The 17,695-nt window shown below is 43.9% G+C and overlaps 1 protein-coding gene across 1 annotated transcript in view; it reads right to left on the reverse strand.

Moving 5' to 3' along the window:
- skia (v-ski avian sarcoma viral oncogene homolog a) overlaps window positions 1–13,733 on the reverse strand; it is a 78,233-nt gene extending 64,500 nt beyond the window's left edge. Inside the window, exon 1 of the mRNA XM_021565658.3 lies at window positions 12,190–13,733. Coding sequence (XP_021421333.2) covers window positions 12,190–13,095 — 906 coding nt within the window. The 5' untranslated portion in view covers window positions 13,096–13,733. The remainder of the gene's footprint in view (window positions 1–12,189) is intronic.
- Between the last annotated feature and the right edge of the window lie 3,962 nt (window positions 13,734–17,695).

Here is a 17,695-nt window from a genome sequence, read left to right on the forward strand (position 1 = left end):
TTATTTAAACCAAATTGAACATGTTTCATTATTTATTTGAGGCTAAATTTATTTTTAAATATGTATTGTATTAAATTAAAATAAGTATTCATTCAGTATTGTTGTAATTGTCATTATTACAAATAAATAAATAACAAAATTGTCCGATTAATCGGTATCAGCTTTTTTTGGTCCTCCAATAATCGGTATCGGTATTGGCGTTGAAAAATCATAATCTTTCGACCTCTAGTTACTACATTATTCCATGTGTGCTATTTCATAATTTTGATGTCTTCACTATTATTCTACAATGTAGAAAATAGCAAAAATAAAGAAAAACACTTGAATGAGTAGGTTTGTCCAAACTTTTGACTGGCACTGTATATTACTTGAAAAGACATGTAGTTTAATATTTTCATGTATTTGTAAATACACTTGGAATGTAGTGGGAAACTAAAATACACAGAGTTAAATGCACTCCCATACGTTTAACACAGCTATCGAAAATAGTATTAAAAATAAGTATTTGAACATACTGTCAAATACAATTTGCAGACTATTTGGTTTATACAAATAACCATTCAAATACTCAAATAAAGGTATTTGTTTGGGCTGTATATTTGAAAATACTCAAATACACAGAAAAACTATATATTTTTAAACCAGATACTCAAACACACATGTATATAAATCCAGGTCTGCTATTTATATGTAGGCCTATCCCTTCTTGGCACCTTAGCTAGCATTCATACATGTATAAGTAAAACTCTAAGGAGGGAAGAACAAACAGAGGAGAGTAAAGGTAGAGGAGGGGGAAGGTAGGGGTCCGATAATGAGCAGTTGTCTGTGACTCAGTAGCTTGGGACAAGTAATGGGGCGATAAAGGGGGATGGGAAGAGCGCAGTGTCCCAGCTGATGCCCTCCATAGAAAGAGATGACAAAGGCCAGCCACAAAACCCCGTAGAGGAGAGGGTCACAATACCCCCCCAGAGCCCATGGGACCTGCCCTTCGACATGGCTGCGGCTAAGCATGCACAACCACTCTTTAATAACTAACCCACCCCCTAAAAGAGGGGGTTGCAGCCTCCCTCCACAACAGAATAGCCCCAAGCCTTTTCATAATTCAATAGCCACACAGGGCCTGGCATCCGATGTTTGTAGTGATAGATCATGACGCCGCTATTTACATTTTTTGGGGAGGGGGGGGGCTATGGGAATTGTGACATTTGAGTCCCCCCATCCTATGAATGAGAGATGCAGTGTAGGGGACAGCAGGCTCTCTCTGTTTGCTATAAGCATGTATGTGGTAGCATCTTTCAGATGCAGAAGCTTTGTTTTTCCAACCAGTCCACCCCCGATCCCCACCATCACCCACATACATTACTGAACATATGCAGCCTACATACAGTACATCCACTGTGCAAAGCAAAGCGATTTCCCCTATTCATGGGTTTCACGTTTTATCACAATATTGTTCGGAACGTTTGTTTTGGACTGATACCCGACTGAGCATTTTACTCAATGCATCGTCAATGAGCGCTAATGAAGATCTCATCAAAAGTGCATTACAGTGGCATGGAAATACAACAACTTTCAAAGGGAGGCAAATAACAAGTAGGAAAACCTTTTGTCATCATTTTGATGTCACCAGATTGGCTTTAGATGCTGTATAAAATTGACCAGATTTTTAGCTAGCTAACGTTAGCATTGCTAGCGTTTGACAAACTTTGCTAGCTAATGACAACATTGCCATCGGTCTAAAGTAAATTTGACGACATGATAAGGCTGACAAAGTATTCATATTTGACTACTTTAACAATGTCCTTGTATTTCCAGGCACTATAGTGTAATTTAGACGAAACCGTGGTTCGCCTCCGTCCAGAATGACTGGGTTTCTCACCACTTTAGGGCACCACTATGGCGCCGCTGTTAGAGGACGACTTGAGAGCGGTCATAATAATGGCATGATGCGACCGAGTAATGGAGGTGCCACCTATGAGAAGTACACTTAGCAGCTGCCCTCCAGTCTAATCGTGCTGTTTCAATCTGAAACAAGATTAGCCAGGCATTGGAATTGGCTTTTCCCATTACACAGTGGGAGTAGGATCCTGCCAACCTCATGACTCTCTCCTGTGAGCCGCCTAACAGCCTCATAACAGTGCCTGCCTACACACCTGACACCGGGAGGTGTGTGTGTGAGTGTGTGTATGTGTGGAGAGGGGGCAGGGAGAGGCAAGCCTCCATCACCGTGGGAGACAGACAGATGGAGATGGAAATGAGTAGGCAGTGAGAGGCAAACCACCTCCTACAGCTGATCCAGGCAGAAAACAAAGCAGACACACACACGTTTGCCCATGCACAATCACAAACCAAAAGAGGCAGAATAGGCCATTCCTATTCAAATGTTCCCTTGTCGCTCACATGGGTATTTGGCTAGTTAAGCATTAGATGATTAGATGAGTGTAAATATAAAAAAAACACCTCACTGCGAAGCATTATATCTACAAAACACTTTCACCAAAGCAGAATGTAGTGTTCTTTCCTTTTAAATGACTGTACTGTTGACAAGAATTTGTGATAGTGCTGTATAATACTTTTTATGTGATTGCGAGTATGTATGCTGCAGTGTGTGTGTTTTTGTATGTGTCTGGCTTCCTTCGTCAGACAGCCATCTGCCCCCGTGGGAGCTGTTCTGAGGCACACTATTGGCTTACACGAGCTGAAAGAGCTGAGAGGGTGAGAGGGATCATCATTTTGGGGGGAGGTCATGTGACAGACCGCTCTTTCAAAAGGCCGACACCACTGTCACACAAAGAGAGTCCGAGCTGACGCAGCACAAATCGCCCCCAGCCAGCCATGCCAATGAAGCCCCCCCCCTCCTAATCTCCCTCTCTCTCTCTCTTTCTTTCTCTCAGCAATCGGCCACCTTCTACACACAGCCGCTTTCCCATTACAAACCCACACAGGATTGGACCAATAGGACTTCAATGAGCGTCATCAATTCATAATGTTTACTGACACTCCCTAATAAAAATGTTCATGCAATTTCATTAAAATTATAACAAACTGAAAAATAAATCAGCTGAATTTCAATGGGTGGAGGAGAGCATATAGTCTCCCGGTTGTTCATGACAAGTTGTATTATTAAAGTATATGGATGTAGTTTCTCTCTTTGTCTCTCTCTCTAGCTCTCTCTCTCTCTCTCTCCCTCTCTCACCCCCCAGAATGATTGAGTTTATAGCAGGCTGAAGAGTCTGAGTGCCCGTGTGTGCCAACGACAGAGTCCTTGTAACTGGGCCACTCCTTCAAACAAAACAAAAAGAGAGAGAGAGAGAGAGAGAGAGAGAGAGAGAGAGAGAGAGAGAGAGAGAGAGAGAGAGATACCGGACATACTACTACTGTACCATAACGGCTCGCCAAACACTGCATCTATCTTTATCCACACACAGATGCATGAGAAAACGGTGTCGTCTCATTTTTAGCCTCTTGATATAGTGCGATATGTGGCCGTGTGTCAAAACAAAAAGTATCCACTCCGAGGGGGGTGATGATTGTCAGCCGTGCGAACACGGAAATAGACTGGGATGTTTATCGTGCGCACACAAATACTTGTAGGGAATTCCCTGTCTGGCGGTGGGCTAATATCTTCACAGTGTGAGATTTATTTTAGAACCAAGTACTGTTGGTTACCAAAGTGTATGGTTTTTCATGTTGGGCATATATGCTTAATTGAAAACTTTTCCAGTCTTGAAACCCAATAAATTCCCTACGTCATAATTTAATTCATTGGCTGACGGCTGTAGTAGCTCTGAGGCAATTGGACGAGGCGGCGGTCGTGGTTGATTGGATGGAGGTTGAATGTGTAGCCAAGGTAAGCCCGGGTAACCTGCTGGCACTACTTTTTCACTTTGGGGAGTGGAAGGATACCCGTAGTCATTTACATGTATGGGGACCTTTCCCTATATCCCCCTCCTCCTCTCTCACCGTCCCTCTTTCCTTCAGAGCGTCATAGCACACCAGGTCCTGTTCACTACTCCCCAGTCACTCAGGCAGTCAGGTATATTAATGCACTCTCCAGCCCTCTTGACCTTTGCCGCTCATAAAGCACGTCCCCCAGATCGCCATTTGTCATATGCAGACACTCCTGACTGACCGGGAGGCAGGCAGACCAGCAGGAGGGAGACAGGAGGCAGGGGAGGGGACACACTGGAAGAGGAGAGGGAGGAGGCAGGGCAGACAATGGCTTGTGATGAGGGGTTGAACTTCTCTCTCTTTTTGTCTTTTTGCTCCCTTTTCCAGTACATAGGATTTGTGCTATTCCCCAAGGACGACAGTAGTGGCAAAGTTTGTGGAAGGGGAGGGGGTCCCAAGGGACGTGTGTGTGTGTGTGTGCAGACGCAAGTGTGTGTGGAGGAGGATGGCAGGCAGTGAGCTTCTAGAAAAGATCTCTAAGGAGAAAGGGAGAATACTCAAAGGACTCATGGAATCTATCGACGTACAGAGCAGCCACAGGAATAACACCAAATCCCTGGGAGCTTAACATGATAGTATACGAATTACTGTACGGTAAATTCCATTGAAAATGCTGCATGTGTCAGAACTAAACCTCTGTGTACTAGCCATATGAATTCATCATTGAGAAATTAAACAGAAAATGCAACCAAAAAAATGCGCTTGGAAAAAATTAACAAACGGAACATAGATCACTTATTAGATCTATTGTTTAATCAAGTATTTCCAGTGAACATTCAGCCTTTCGTAGAGAGAAGCCCCGTTTGTTAGACTAACTTTAAAAGGCTGTGAATTAAAATAGCTGCCGGCAGGGTGGAAATGAAAGGAATCGGTGCATTTAATTTATTCTCCCTCGCTGTTATTGTGCTCTTTTGAAGAATTTCCCAGACGCCACAGTCAAGCATGTCACCTGTGATTCCCTGTTTGCTTCTCGTAATAATGCGTGTTGTGATGCCGTGTTACGGAGGGGAGATGTTTTTTTTCTCCCAGCGAGACAATATAAAACAGTGCAAGTGAGCGGCACATGTTGCAAATAATTAACGTGAGCCTCTTTGCACATGAAGTTAACTGCTAATTCAAATAAGAAACGCAATTGACTTGCATTTGAATACCATTCAAGCTACAGAGCAACAATCATCCAAATTGTTAACGGGAGGTTTCCTCCGCCACCTTATCTACACTGTGGAATCAGCATCTGTTTGTCAGTATGAAATCCACCCCTTAGGTCTCATTGAGAAAGAAAGCCCTCTTACCTTAGCACACTAAGACAAGTATTAGTAAGGCGCTAGATGTCAGAGTCATGTATAACAACGTATAGAATTAGAACCATATATATTATCTCTCGACATACAACTCTGCTAAACTCAATAATCAAACAAACTGCGACGAGGTGTTCATTGCACAACTGCCCCGTGTGGTCGATAGAACTGATATGAGGTCAGACGAGAAAACGGACATCACTGTGTCCCTTCTGGTTATGCAGTGGAGGTGAAGGAGAGATGGACTCTTCAGCCGCCCTTGACAGGGGAAGACCCCTGGCTGTCGATATCCTATTGATCCCGCTGACACATCACGCTGGTCCAACAAGGCAGGGCTCACTCTACCCAGACAACTCAGAGTAGTCACAGTCTGCCTGGTCAGAGATAGAGATTGGAGGAGGACTCATTTAGCTAGGCACTATGCAGGCTTCTGGAGAGTTTGTCATTTCTCGGTCATGTACACACACACACACACACACACACACACACACACACACACACACACACACACACAGACACACACACACACACACACACACACACACACACACACAGGAGTCATTGGATGGGTCTTCTGCAATCACAACAGCCTTCACGACAACACCATGCAGAAAAAAGTCCTTCTTCAATCAATTCAACCACTACCCCAAAACAACTGGCCCATCGCAGCCGTATATGTATTTTAATGCAGCGGCAGTTGCTGCATTTTCCCTACTGAAAACCCTCCCAAAACGAAGTGAAGAGGCATATTCTCTCTGTGGCCATTGATATGCATGGCTACCAGCTGTTGTGCTGTCCACAGTGTGGATATGGTTCTCCATCAAAAGGCTTAGCCGTGCCTGTGCCTTGCATATGAAACAGGACATGGTATTCTGTTCCCTCAGGGAGTTCACTTCCTACCCCTTCCTTTCCCTCCCTCACTCCTTCCCTCCCTTTCCCCCCTCCAACAAGCAGCCCCTTCAGCTGGAGGCCAGATATCCCAAGGTGCACTGGGGACATTTTTGGGCAGTGGGAAGGGAAGTTTCAGCCCCTGTGAAACAGGGTCTGGAGCCCAGCCACACTTTTGGAGCAGTGCTTTTGAAAACAACGAGGCCCCCAGATCTCCTTGCTAGAGAGGGCTGACTCTGCAGAAAGAGAGAGAGGGGCCTGCCTGCTACCTGGCTTGCACTCTACAAAATGGATCTCTTTGCACTTTTGCCGCCCTTTTGAGAGTCCACAAAAGAGCTTGTAGTCTAAACTCAGTTTTAGGCTTCTTCCATTTTCAACCTTAATTGCAACTGCAGACCAAAAGCATCATGATGCAAGTCCTGTCTGAATGCATCCGCCTTCACAGCCTCTCTCTAACAACTGCTCTTTGCCTACAATAGCCTTCCTAGCCACCCCGGCGCGAGAATGAAACATGGGAGGGAAAACAACTTGATTTTCCTGTCCCACAGAAAATGGACGGTGGAGGGTTGGATATAACAGTGCCGCGCAGGTGTGGGGACATGTTTCATTCATGCCTACTCAAGAGGGTTTGCTGGGGCGGCAGGTAGCCTAGTGGTTAGAGATTTGGACTAGTTACTGAAAGGTTGCAAGATCGAATCACTAAGCTGAAAAGGTCCCAAAAAAATCTGTCGTTCTGCCCCTGAACAAGGTAGTTAACACACTGTTCCTAGGCCGTCATTGAAAATAAGAATTTGTTCTTTAACTGACTTGCCTAGTAAAATAAATAAAAATAAAAAGGGTTTGCAGTTGATGCTTGCGTAATGGGCTTGTCTCCTCTCTCTCTTGCAAGGAGTGGCGGGTCTGGAATGTAACGTCTGTCGCAACTCTCCTGTTTCCCAGACTAACTACTAGTTTTTCCCTGGCTAACTACTAGTCTTGTCTGCTGGCTTCCACAAAGCGACGTCTGCCAAAACACACAACAAAACAACGTCTGATAGCCCTGCCGCACTAGAGAGCAACAAACCAGCTTGCTTACAGTCCAGGGCCAGGCAGGGAGAACCATTGAGCCATTGAGATTTTTACGCTCAGATTCTGAATGCTTTCGTATTCTGTTTTTCGATTATGCAACCAAAAGACTGTGCTGCTGCTAAATGTCTCAGCAAAACTTGGCCGTTGGTGGAAACGTAAACTGCCTGTGCATAAACTAAGCTCGCTCCCATTCTTTTTCTCTCTCGTTCATATCTCCTCCCAACAGATGGGGTGCATATAAATCACATCGTCTTGATATGAACTAAAACCTAGGGAGGTCCTAAATCTGCGGCCGCCATCCTTATCTAAACATCCCGATGCGGAAAGCCACTGATGATGTTTGCCACCCACATGTGTTCTAGCCAGAAACTGTAATAAAGGCAAGCCAACATTGGCATGGTGAACTTAGAGACCAAGTCTACTGCTCCACACCCGACTTGTAAACTTTGAACCCATTCAACAGTTCACTGAGCTAACTCACTTGCTCATTCACAGCTGTTTGCACTCCCACAGTCAACACCAGCGTGCTCACATCTAAAATGAAAACGGAGAATGCACTTTTATTGCAAATTCCAACACAGCCTTTTATAAGGGAAGTAGGCTGCAATAAGGAAGGTGTACGGCAAAGTCGGTGTGGTGTCATTTTCCAGTCTATGGGTGGGATGTGTATGTGTTGGGTAATGCCCCGACTAGAGGTCGACCGATTATGATTTTTCAACGCCGATACCGATTATTGGAGGACCAAAAAAAGCAGATTCCGATTAATAGGCCGATTGTTTTATTTATTTATTTGTAATAATGACAATTACAACAATACTGAATGAACACTTATTTTAACTTAATATAATACATCAATAAAATCAATTTAGCCTCAGGTAAATAATGAAACATGTTCAATTTGGTTTAAATAATGCAAAAACAAAGTGTTGGAGAAGAAAGTAAAAGTGCAATATGTGCTATGTAAGAAAGCCAACGTTTCAGTTCCTTGCTCAGAACATGAGAACATATGAAAGCTGGTGGTTCCTTTTAACATGAGTCTTCAATATTCCCAGGTAAGAAGTTTTAGGTTGTAGTTATTATAGGAATTATAGGACTATTTCCCTCTCTACCATTTGTATTACATTAACATTTGACTATTGGATGTTCTTATAGGCATTTTAGTATTGTCAGTGTAACAGTATAGCTTCCGTCCCTCTCCTCGCTCCTCCCTGGGCTCGAACCAGCAACACAACGACAACAGCCACCAACAGCCACCATAGAAGCAGCATTACCCAAGCAGATCAAGGGGAACAACTACTAGAAGGCTCAGAGCGAGTGACGTTTGAAACACTATTAGCTAGCCATTTCACTTCGGTTACACCAGCCTCATCTCGGGAGTTGATAGGCTTGAGGTCATAAACAGCGCAATGCTTGATGCACAACGAAGAGCTGCTGGCAAAATGCACGAAAGTGCTGTTTGAATTAATGTTTACACGCCTGCTTCGGACTATCACCGCTCAGTCAGATACTTAGATACTTGTATGCTCAGTCAGATTATATGCAACACAGGACACACTAGATAATATCTAGTAATATCATCAACCATGTGTAGTTAACTAGTGATTATGATTGATTGTTTTTTATAAGATAAGTTTAATGCTAGCTAACAACTTACCTTGGCTTACTGCATTCGCATAACAGGCAGTCTTCTTGTGGAGTGCAACGACGTTGGACTAGTTAACTGTAAGATTGAAAGATTGGATCCCCCGAGCTGACAAGGTGAAAATCTGTCGTTCTGCCCATGCCCATGAACAAGGCAGTTAACCCACCGTTCCTAGCCATCATTGAAAATAAGAAAGTGTTCTTAACTAACTTGCCTTTATTAATAATAATAAAAAATGAAAATAGAAAAAAAATATGCAAATCGGCGCCCAAAAATACCGATTTCCGATTGTTACGAAAACTTGAAATCTGCCCTAATTAATCGGCCATTCCGATTAATCGGTCGACCTCTAGCTCAGACGGCTGCTACCAAGCAGCAGTCTGCTCCTCAGAGGAGCAAAGCGTCTCCGAGGCCAGGAAGTCCTTCGAGCTCACTTCCTGTGTCTGACTGTGAGATGGCTGCCAGCTACATTCACAAACCTTCACAAAACCACCCTTTCCTCTTGCCAACAACTCAAGAAAAAAAGGTATTGAAAGCACAATAAATTCAATCCGGTCTATCACTTACTTACTTCTCGGAAACGCATTTCAAAGTAACACCCCTGGTGAAATGTGCTGACAAATGGAAACTTGTACAGTAGCGAGAGAAGTTTAGCAATATTATCATAATTCAAGATTCTGCACATTTTCTCTCATTAGCATTGCTTTTGCAAAGGCACTTGATAAAAAAAAGAGAGTGAATTCAAAGGACAGTCATATTAACAATTTCTAACACACGGGGCGGGGCGCCTTTTGAGACCCTCTAAAAATAGAAGAGAGTTTTAAAGAGGGGTCCTTTCGGTTCCCCCACTCAAACCTAAACACAGATGAGTGCCAAGAGAAAGTATTGACTGTGGCATGGCAAGGCTCTGGCCCTCCTAAAATACTGGCAAATGGAAGGGTAAAGACTGTGGTGGTGAATTGTTAGACCTCTGTTGGTAAACACTTCCACTTTGTTTGTATGGCCCAGTGAAAACTGTCTTACCATAATCACCCACTCTCCTTTCACCCTCCTTTCATGCTGAGGGGCAAAGGAGTAGGTAACAAGGGGGAAGGGAAAAGAGTGTGTGAGGAGGGAGGTGAATGTACCCCTTTGTTGGGATCATATTATGTTTCCACCACAATACTCCTATCCCTGCTTCATCAACTCTATTCATGTTAACAGTTCATGCAAATGACCATGCTTGCCTTTCATTTGTGGAGGGGGCTCTTTTATCAGTCTTAGCTGGGGGAAGAGGGGAGGGATGATCCCCCCCTCTATCTGCCTCCCCACCCCAAAGCGCAGACTTAATCCCCCCATATGACTTAAGGCCCGCTCACATCGAACTGAATGTGGATCTATCGTTCGTCTGCCAATCGTTCAGCGAGCTGTGTTTTAGGGACAACCCGCTGTAGACGTCTGACTGATGACATTTTTCAAGTGATTCTACGTGTAAAATCGGGGCGCACTCGGTTAGCAAATTACATTTAGCGGTGCCAAGTACTCTCCGCCAGCAAACGCTATTGGTGTGAGCCCTTAGAATCAAGGGTCTGCCTGTTGTAGTAGGAGCTCTAGGCTAAAGCCTATATATCCTCCAATGTAAAAGTCAGGGTTAGGCGAACTGAGGCCCCCATACTCTTCACAGCGCTCAATTACCCCGAAACGGGTGAGCCTGGGTGGCATGCAGGAGACGAGACTCTGGGCCCCTCTCACCCGTGTGATAGGCTCCACTCTCCTTCATTTAGGGCTCATCAGATAGCCGGCAATGAAAGAGATGCAGGAATGCACCTGATAAATCATGGCTTGGTGTGAACGAGCCGCTCTTTTTGAACAGATATTGTTGGTGAACATCGGGAGCCGAATCTCACCTGTGAAAGAGACGTTCATTTCGCTCCCTGATTTGCATACTGCTACTACTGATTTATTTGCTCAAAACAACGTTTTTCTGCAGAAAGTTACAAAATAATTATATTAAGAGGGTGAACCCTCACGGTAGAAACAATAAATAGTGGGGAGCACGTGAATCTGGTCCCCGCTGATTTTTTCGCGCCATCTAATAATTTGGCCAGGTAAAAATGTATTTGAACGCGCATTTCACGATCTGACATAATGGTAGTCTACCACTTGGCATTTACATTGGAGATGTTCAATTGTTTCATGGTTAAAGGTAGATCTTTAAGCATTTTGAATGGAGAACCGGTTGGGAGCCAAATGAGCCAGCTCTTTTAGGTGAATGGATCTAAATGGGCCAGTTCCCCGAAAAGACTCAGAATGCCCATCACTAATGGCTTGCAGAAACAGTGCTGGTCTCCCCTCCCTCTCGTCTTCTCATTAGAATATAAGTGCTCTGAAATAATATAATATTTTTAGAATCACTGCATTTGGAGGGGGGAAAAGCATAATAAAAAGTGTTTAGTAATATTTAACATATTTTGTTGTGTCATAGGATTGGCACAAACACAGACAGATTGAAGCGATAGTAGCCTAGTTATTCAGCTGACAAAGTCGGAGTCTTCTACTGTAATGGGCTCTCTAGACAGACACAACAATGAACCTATCTCGCGCGTCCTAATAAAAAGCCAGCCCCCATTACGCACGGAAGAGCCCCTCGTTAACGAAACATCCATCTTCAAGTACCTGAGATAACTTGGCCCGACCAAGTGCCTCTTTCTCAAACACAGCCAGTCTGCCACAATACACTGAAAAGTGCGAACTGAGCGAGCGGCAGCCCCCAGCTCAAGAGCTGTAAACGGGGAGTGGGGTGCGTGCGTGCAACTGACTGCAGAGCGGGGGGGGAGGGGGATTGCTGTAGGAGGTGTTCTCCGGATTTAAGAAATTACGACTTTATTTCCTTGTCCCGTACTTACATCACATGAGTTCTCGATAGTTGTTGTAACACTATTATAGGGTAATTTGTTGGTCAATGGGATTGTTTTTAAAGTAAGGTCAATCAAATTGAGCCATTGACACCCGCAGAGGTGTTTCACAGGCAAATAATGATTTTATTGCCACCAGAGGCGTTTAGCTGGTATTGGTGGACAATTAGTAACAACATGTTAAGTGTAACCAAATCCTGGAAAGACTCGTCTCCAGTCTAAACAAACCCATGGCAGGGACAAGTCATTGCAGATTGCACCAATAGTATACTGTACTCTAGATAGGAGTCGTTGACGTTCTAGATAGCATTATATTTACAAGAAGACAACACAACAACACACCAGAAAGAGAAATGGAAACAGACGTTCAACAGTGTAACAACATTCGTATAATGCAACAACACTTGCAACACAGTGCAACTACATTGTAACATTGACTTAAACTCACCCTTGATGCTTTCCTCTTATATTTGTTGGCGAAGTCAAATTTCTCTTTAATCTCGTCCAAATGCTGCTCCAGGCGCGCCTTCTCCTCTTTCCCCGTGTAATCCTGGCCCAAGAGGACGTATGCCCTCCAGTTGGCGGAGTCAAAGCCCCAGTGGCAAGTCCTGTTTTCCAACGATTTGTGACTGTGCACCACGAACTTATGGGTCGGGTACATGAGTCTGCAGTACATGCACTGGATGCAGGCTGCGTTGGGGCTGGTGTACAGCTCCGGGACGAAGAGACCCTTGCACTTTCCGAAACATTCGTGGTATATTTTGAAGCTTCTCTCCGTGATCTCCAGCTCCAGGGAGCCAGAAAACTCTTTCTTGCAGTGCGGAGGGTAGGTGCCCCCGTAAATCAGGGCATTGCACAGGCGCTCCGCGTCAGTTTTGGTTATGAGTCCGCAGGAAGGCGCGGAGAATGGAAGAATCCCCATGACTTTGAGGATTTCCAGCTGTTCCGCGGTGCACCTGGAGCAGTAGATGTGGAGGTCGTCGCACACCGAGTTGATCTGCTGGAGGGAGAAATCCCGAAGGACGGTGTTAAGGATCTGCGGCAAGCAAAGACGTTTCTCGCCGCCGACCACGAAACAGGAGACAGTCTCCGTCTCCAAGACCGTCTCGCACCTCTCAGTGGAGCGGTCGGACGGGATGAAGAGAGGCCCCGGCATCACTGTCGGTGGCTGCATGGGCAGATGCAGCACGGGCTCGGGCTCTTTCCCATCCTTCTTGAACAGGAGGTCATGTGGCCATCGAGCAGAAAAAGCCGCCGGTCCGCCGAGGGAGCTCATAGAACTCAGATGAAACTGTTTGAGAGTTTGTTGCAGTCCTGGGTGAGGTTGGAAGCTTTGTCGAGTTACAGTCTCCATGTTTTCACTACGACTTTGAAAGCGAGAGTTCCTTTCAACTGGGGAAAACTAAAACAATCGAAAGACACGATAGGTCCCGGTTCCTTGTAAATCCAAGGTATCCCAGAATTAGCCAAGTGCGGAAAGCGCTTCATCAAACATCCACAACAAAGTCCCAGGTAGTGAGTTTCCAATTCCGTTGACTAGGAACCTACTAGGCAAATGGTGACACCGGCGAGTCTTCCCATGCAGTAGACTCCCGACTGTCCATATCTAAAACGCGTCCCTCTGAAACTCCTCCAAAAAGGAAAGGTACGCTTTTGAAGTTCCAGAAAAAGTATCGACCGATAAAGCAAAGCCTTCTCTCTATGTAACAGGTGTAAAACACATACAAAAATCAGTTTGAAATACTGCAGTAGAGCCCGATGCAAACACTCCGTTTACCCACGCAGTTCGCTACGCCTGTGTGGAGATGGATAGTCTGTGAGCTGGGTTGCGCTCACTCGCTCACTCACTCACTTGCCCTCTCTCTCTCTCTCTCTCTCTCTCTCTCTCTCTCTCTCTCTCTCTCTCTCTCTCTCTCTCTCTCTCTCTCTCTCTCTCTCTCTCTCTCTCTCTCTCGTTCTCTCTCTCTCACTCTCTCTCTCGTTCTCTCTCTCTCACTCTCTCTCTCGTTCTCTCTCTTTCACTCTCTCTCTCTCGTTCTCTCTCTTTCACTCTCTCTCTCTCGTTCTCTCTCTCTCACTCTCTCTCTCGTTCTCTCTCTCTCACTCTCTCGTTATCTCCCCCCCCCTCTCTCTCTCTCTCCCCCCCTCTCTCTCTCTCTCTCTCCCCCTCTCTCTCTCGCATCCCTCTCTCAGTGTTTGTGAGTGTCTGGCTCAATCATTGAATCCCAGCCAAGAATGTGACTGACTCCGCAGGCTGGCTCTTCCAGGAACAAGTCGGCACTCCCCTACTTCTCCTAGAAGCCTTGTGCAGAATATGCAAAGGCGAAAAAATGCACAGGGCTCATTGAATCCCTTGATTCACAGCTAGGAACGGCTGTAACCGAAAGAGAATGGGTGGAGTTTGCTACAGACAGTCAAATTTAGACTTTAAGGGGAAATGCAAATTATACGACTGACTGCGGTTTGTTTATTTAGGTTTATCTTTCCAGGCTGGCTTATACTGTGAATTGCGGAAACTAGGGAAGAATACATATTAGGGCCACATATTTTCAGATATAGCAACATATGAATAACTATTATTATTGTTATTTGAACGCAACATTCAAATTTCATTAATTTTACGCATAGGCTGTTTTTACGCATAGACTTGTTTTACGCATAGACTTGTTTTACTCTATAGATGTGCCAGTTAATTGCGCAAGCACGGCTATACTGTTCGAGCTCCCCTATAGTAGCAGCACAGTCTATGCAATTATGTTTGAGTCACTTTCCCCCAGGGTTTTTTCTTTTTAATTGTAATGTGCAACAACGAGGGCATGAATACGCACACTTTAAACGTATGAACAATTGAACAGTGCAGCGGGGGTTAGGCTGCGATCAAGTGGACTAGCCTACATCGAATCATTCCTATTGTGCTGAAGAGTTGGGAAAGGTGAGAAAAATACAAACTGAACTTTCACTGTGCATTTAAAATGTACATTGTTACTTGGGTGTAATTAACTGGAGCAATTTCTATATTTTTTTCAATGAATGTGATTGAATAAATAATATAGCCTACGCCTAATACACTTGTGGAGTGTATATTAGCTTTTTTACTACTACACGGCCTTCAAAAGATTCATGAAATTAACTGTATGCCCTTCTACACCTGCATTGTAATGTTGTTCATTTGGTCGGCTCTGTTGTCGTTTGCTGTCATCTCCAATAAAGATTTACTGTGATGACGTGAGCTAAAAAAAATGAAAGGTGAGGCGATTGTTTGCCGTTCCTGTGGCTCCTCCTAGCCATGAGGCAATGTAACTGCAACCGCATAGCAATTGGAGATATGCTCAGTCACATAGGTCATTAGAATATAAATTAGGCCATAAATTAGTACTCTGGATATTAATATAATCAATATATTTACATGGCATATAGTAAACATAACCATGAGTAGGCTACAATATGTTATATTGAGTTTATATGCCAACAAAAAAAAAGTATTTTTAACCTTTATTTAACTAGGCAAGTCAGTTAAGAACAAATTCTTATTTTCAATGACGGCCTAGGAACAGCGGGTTAACTGCCTGTTCAGGGGCAGAACGACAGATTAACCTTGTCAGCTCGGGGGGTTTGAACTTGCAACCTTCCGGTTACTAGTCCAACGCTCTAACCACTAGGCTACCCTGACCTACCCTCCAGAGGCAATCCACTTGCTAAAGCCTACACCAACAGTCTCAACCATTTTCCACAATGGATCAGTCCAATTCTTTTTTGAAACAAATGACAATTACGACAATATTTGAGTGCAAGTGGACAAACTGGTACCCAGGCTATGATTTTTCCATTTTCCTCAGAAACCCACCCACAGTAATTGACATGGTGGGTTGCCAGATCTGGAGCTATAGTGATGAGCTATATCCCGAATGGCTTGCAGATAAGTTACCTTTTTGGAGGGACCTTTGGCTTTGTCTCTTTGCTAAGGGGTATGCGGCGGCAGGTAGGCTAGTGGTTAAAACCCTGACTAGCAACCGAAAAGTTGCTGGTTTGAATACCTGAGCCGACCAGGAGAAAAATGTGTCGATGTGCCCTTTAGTAAGACTCCCTAATTTGCTCCAGTGATGCCATACTACTATGGCTGACCCTGTAAAAAAACAACACATTTCACTGTACCTATCCGGTGTAGGTTACTATATATATATATATATATATATATATATATATATATATATATATATATATATATATATATATATACACATACAGTACCAGTCAAAAGTTTAGACACACCTACTCATTCAATGGGTTTTCTTTATTTGTTACTATTTTCTACATTGTAGAATATTAGTGAAGACATCAAAACTTTGAAATAATCATGTAGTAACCCCAAAAAAGTGTTAAACAAATCTAAATATATTTAGATTTTAGATTCTTCAAAGTAGCCACCCTTTGCCTTAATGACAGCTTTGCACACTCATGGCATTCTCTCAACCAGCATCACCTGGATTGCTTTTCCAACAGTCTTGAAGGAGTTCCCACATATGCTGAGCACTTGTTGGCTGCTTTTCCTTCCCTCTGCGGTCCAACTAATCCCAAACCATCTCAGTTGGTTTGAGGTCAGGTGATTGTGGAGGCCAGGTCATCTGATGCAGCACTCCATCACTCTCCTTCTTGGTTAAATAGCTCTTACACAGCTTGGAGGGTCATTATCCTGTTGAAAAACAAATTATCGTCCCACTAGCGCAAGCCAGATGGGATGGTGTATCGCTGCAGAATGCTGTGGTAGCCATGGTGGTTAAGTGTGTGTTGAATTCTAAATAAATAATCGACAGTGTCACCAGCAAAGCAGCCCCACACTATCACACCTCCATGCTTCACTATGGGAACCACATATGCAGAGATCATCCGTTCACCTACTCTGCATCTCACAAAGACACATTGTTGGAACCAAAAATCTCAAATTTGGACTCATCAGACCAAAGGACAGATTTCCACTGGTCTAATGTACATTGCTTGTGTTTCTTGGCCTAAGCAAGTCTATTCTTCACATTGGTGTCCTTTAATAGTGGTTTCTTTTCAGCAATTCGACCATGAAGGCCTGATTCACGCAGTCTCTGAGTGTGCATAACAGTTGATGTTGAGATGTGTATGTTACAGAGAAGCATTTTTTTGGGCTGCAATTTCTGAGGCTGGTAACTAATGAACTTGTCCTCTGCAGCAGAGGTAACTCTGGGTCTTCAATTTCCTGTGGCGGTCCTCATGAGAGCGAGTTTCATCATAGCGCGTGATGGTTTTTGCGACTGCACTTGAAGAAACTTTAAAAGTTCTTGACATTTTCCCGGATTGACTGACCATCATGTCTTAAAGTAACGATGGACTGTCGTTTCTCTTTGCTTATTTGAGCTGTTCTTGCCATAATATACACTTGATCTTTTACCAAATAGGGCTATCTTCTGTATACCCCCTACCTTATCACAACAGAACTGATTGGCTCAAATGCATTAAGAAGGAAAGAAATTCCACAAATTAACTTTTAACAAGGCACACCTGTTAATTGAAATGCATTCCATGAAGCTGGTTGAGAGAATGCCAAAAGTGTGCAAAACTGTCATCAAGGCAAAAGGTGGTTACTTTGAAAAATCTCAAATATAAAATATATTCTGATTAGTTTAAAACTTTTTTGGTTACTACATGATTCCATATATGTTATTTAATAGTTTTGATGTCTTCACTATTATTCTACAATGTAGAAAATAGTAAAATAAAGAAAAACCCTGTAATGAGTAAGTGTGTCCAAACTTTTGACTGATACTGTATATATATTTTTTACAGCTGCTGAGCCACTCGAGGCCAAGCCTGAGATACAGTTGAGAGAGAGTGAGCGGCGAACATCTTTCCTCTTTTCAATGATTCATAATACATCAAGTTCTTCTCCTCTCTTTCGAGCCCCCCTCCCCTCTCCCTCTCACTTCGGC

Source organism: Oncorhynchus mykiss, chromosome 16 (genome assembly GCF_057628025.1).
Source record: "Oncorhynchus mykiss isolate SJ-2025 chromosome 16, ASM5762802v1, whole genome shotgun sequence".
In the NCBI taxonomy this organism is placed as follows: Eukaryota; Metazoa; Chordata; class Actinopteri; order Salmoniformes; family Salmonidae; genus Oncorhynchus; species Oncorhynchus mykiss.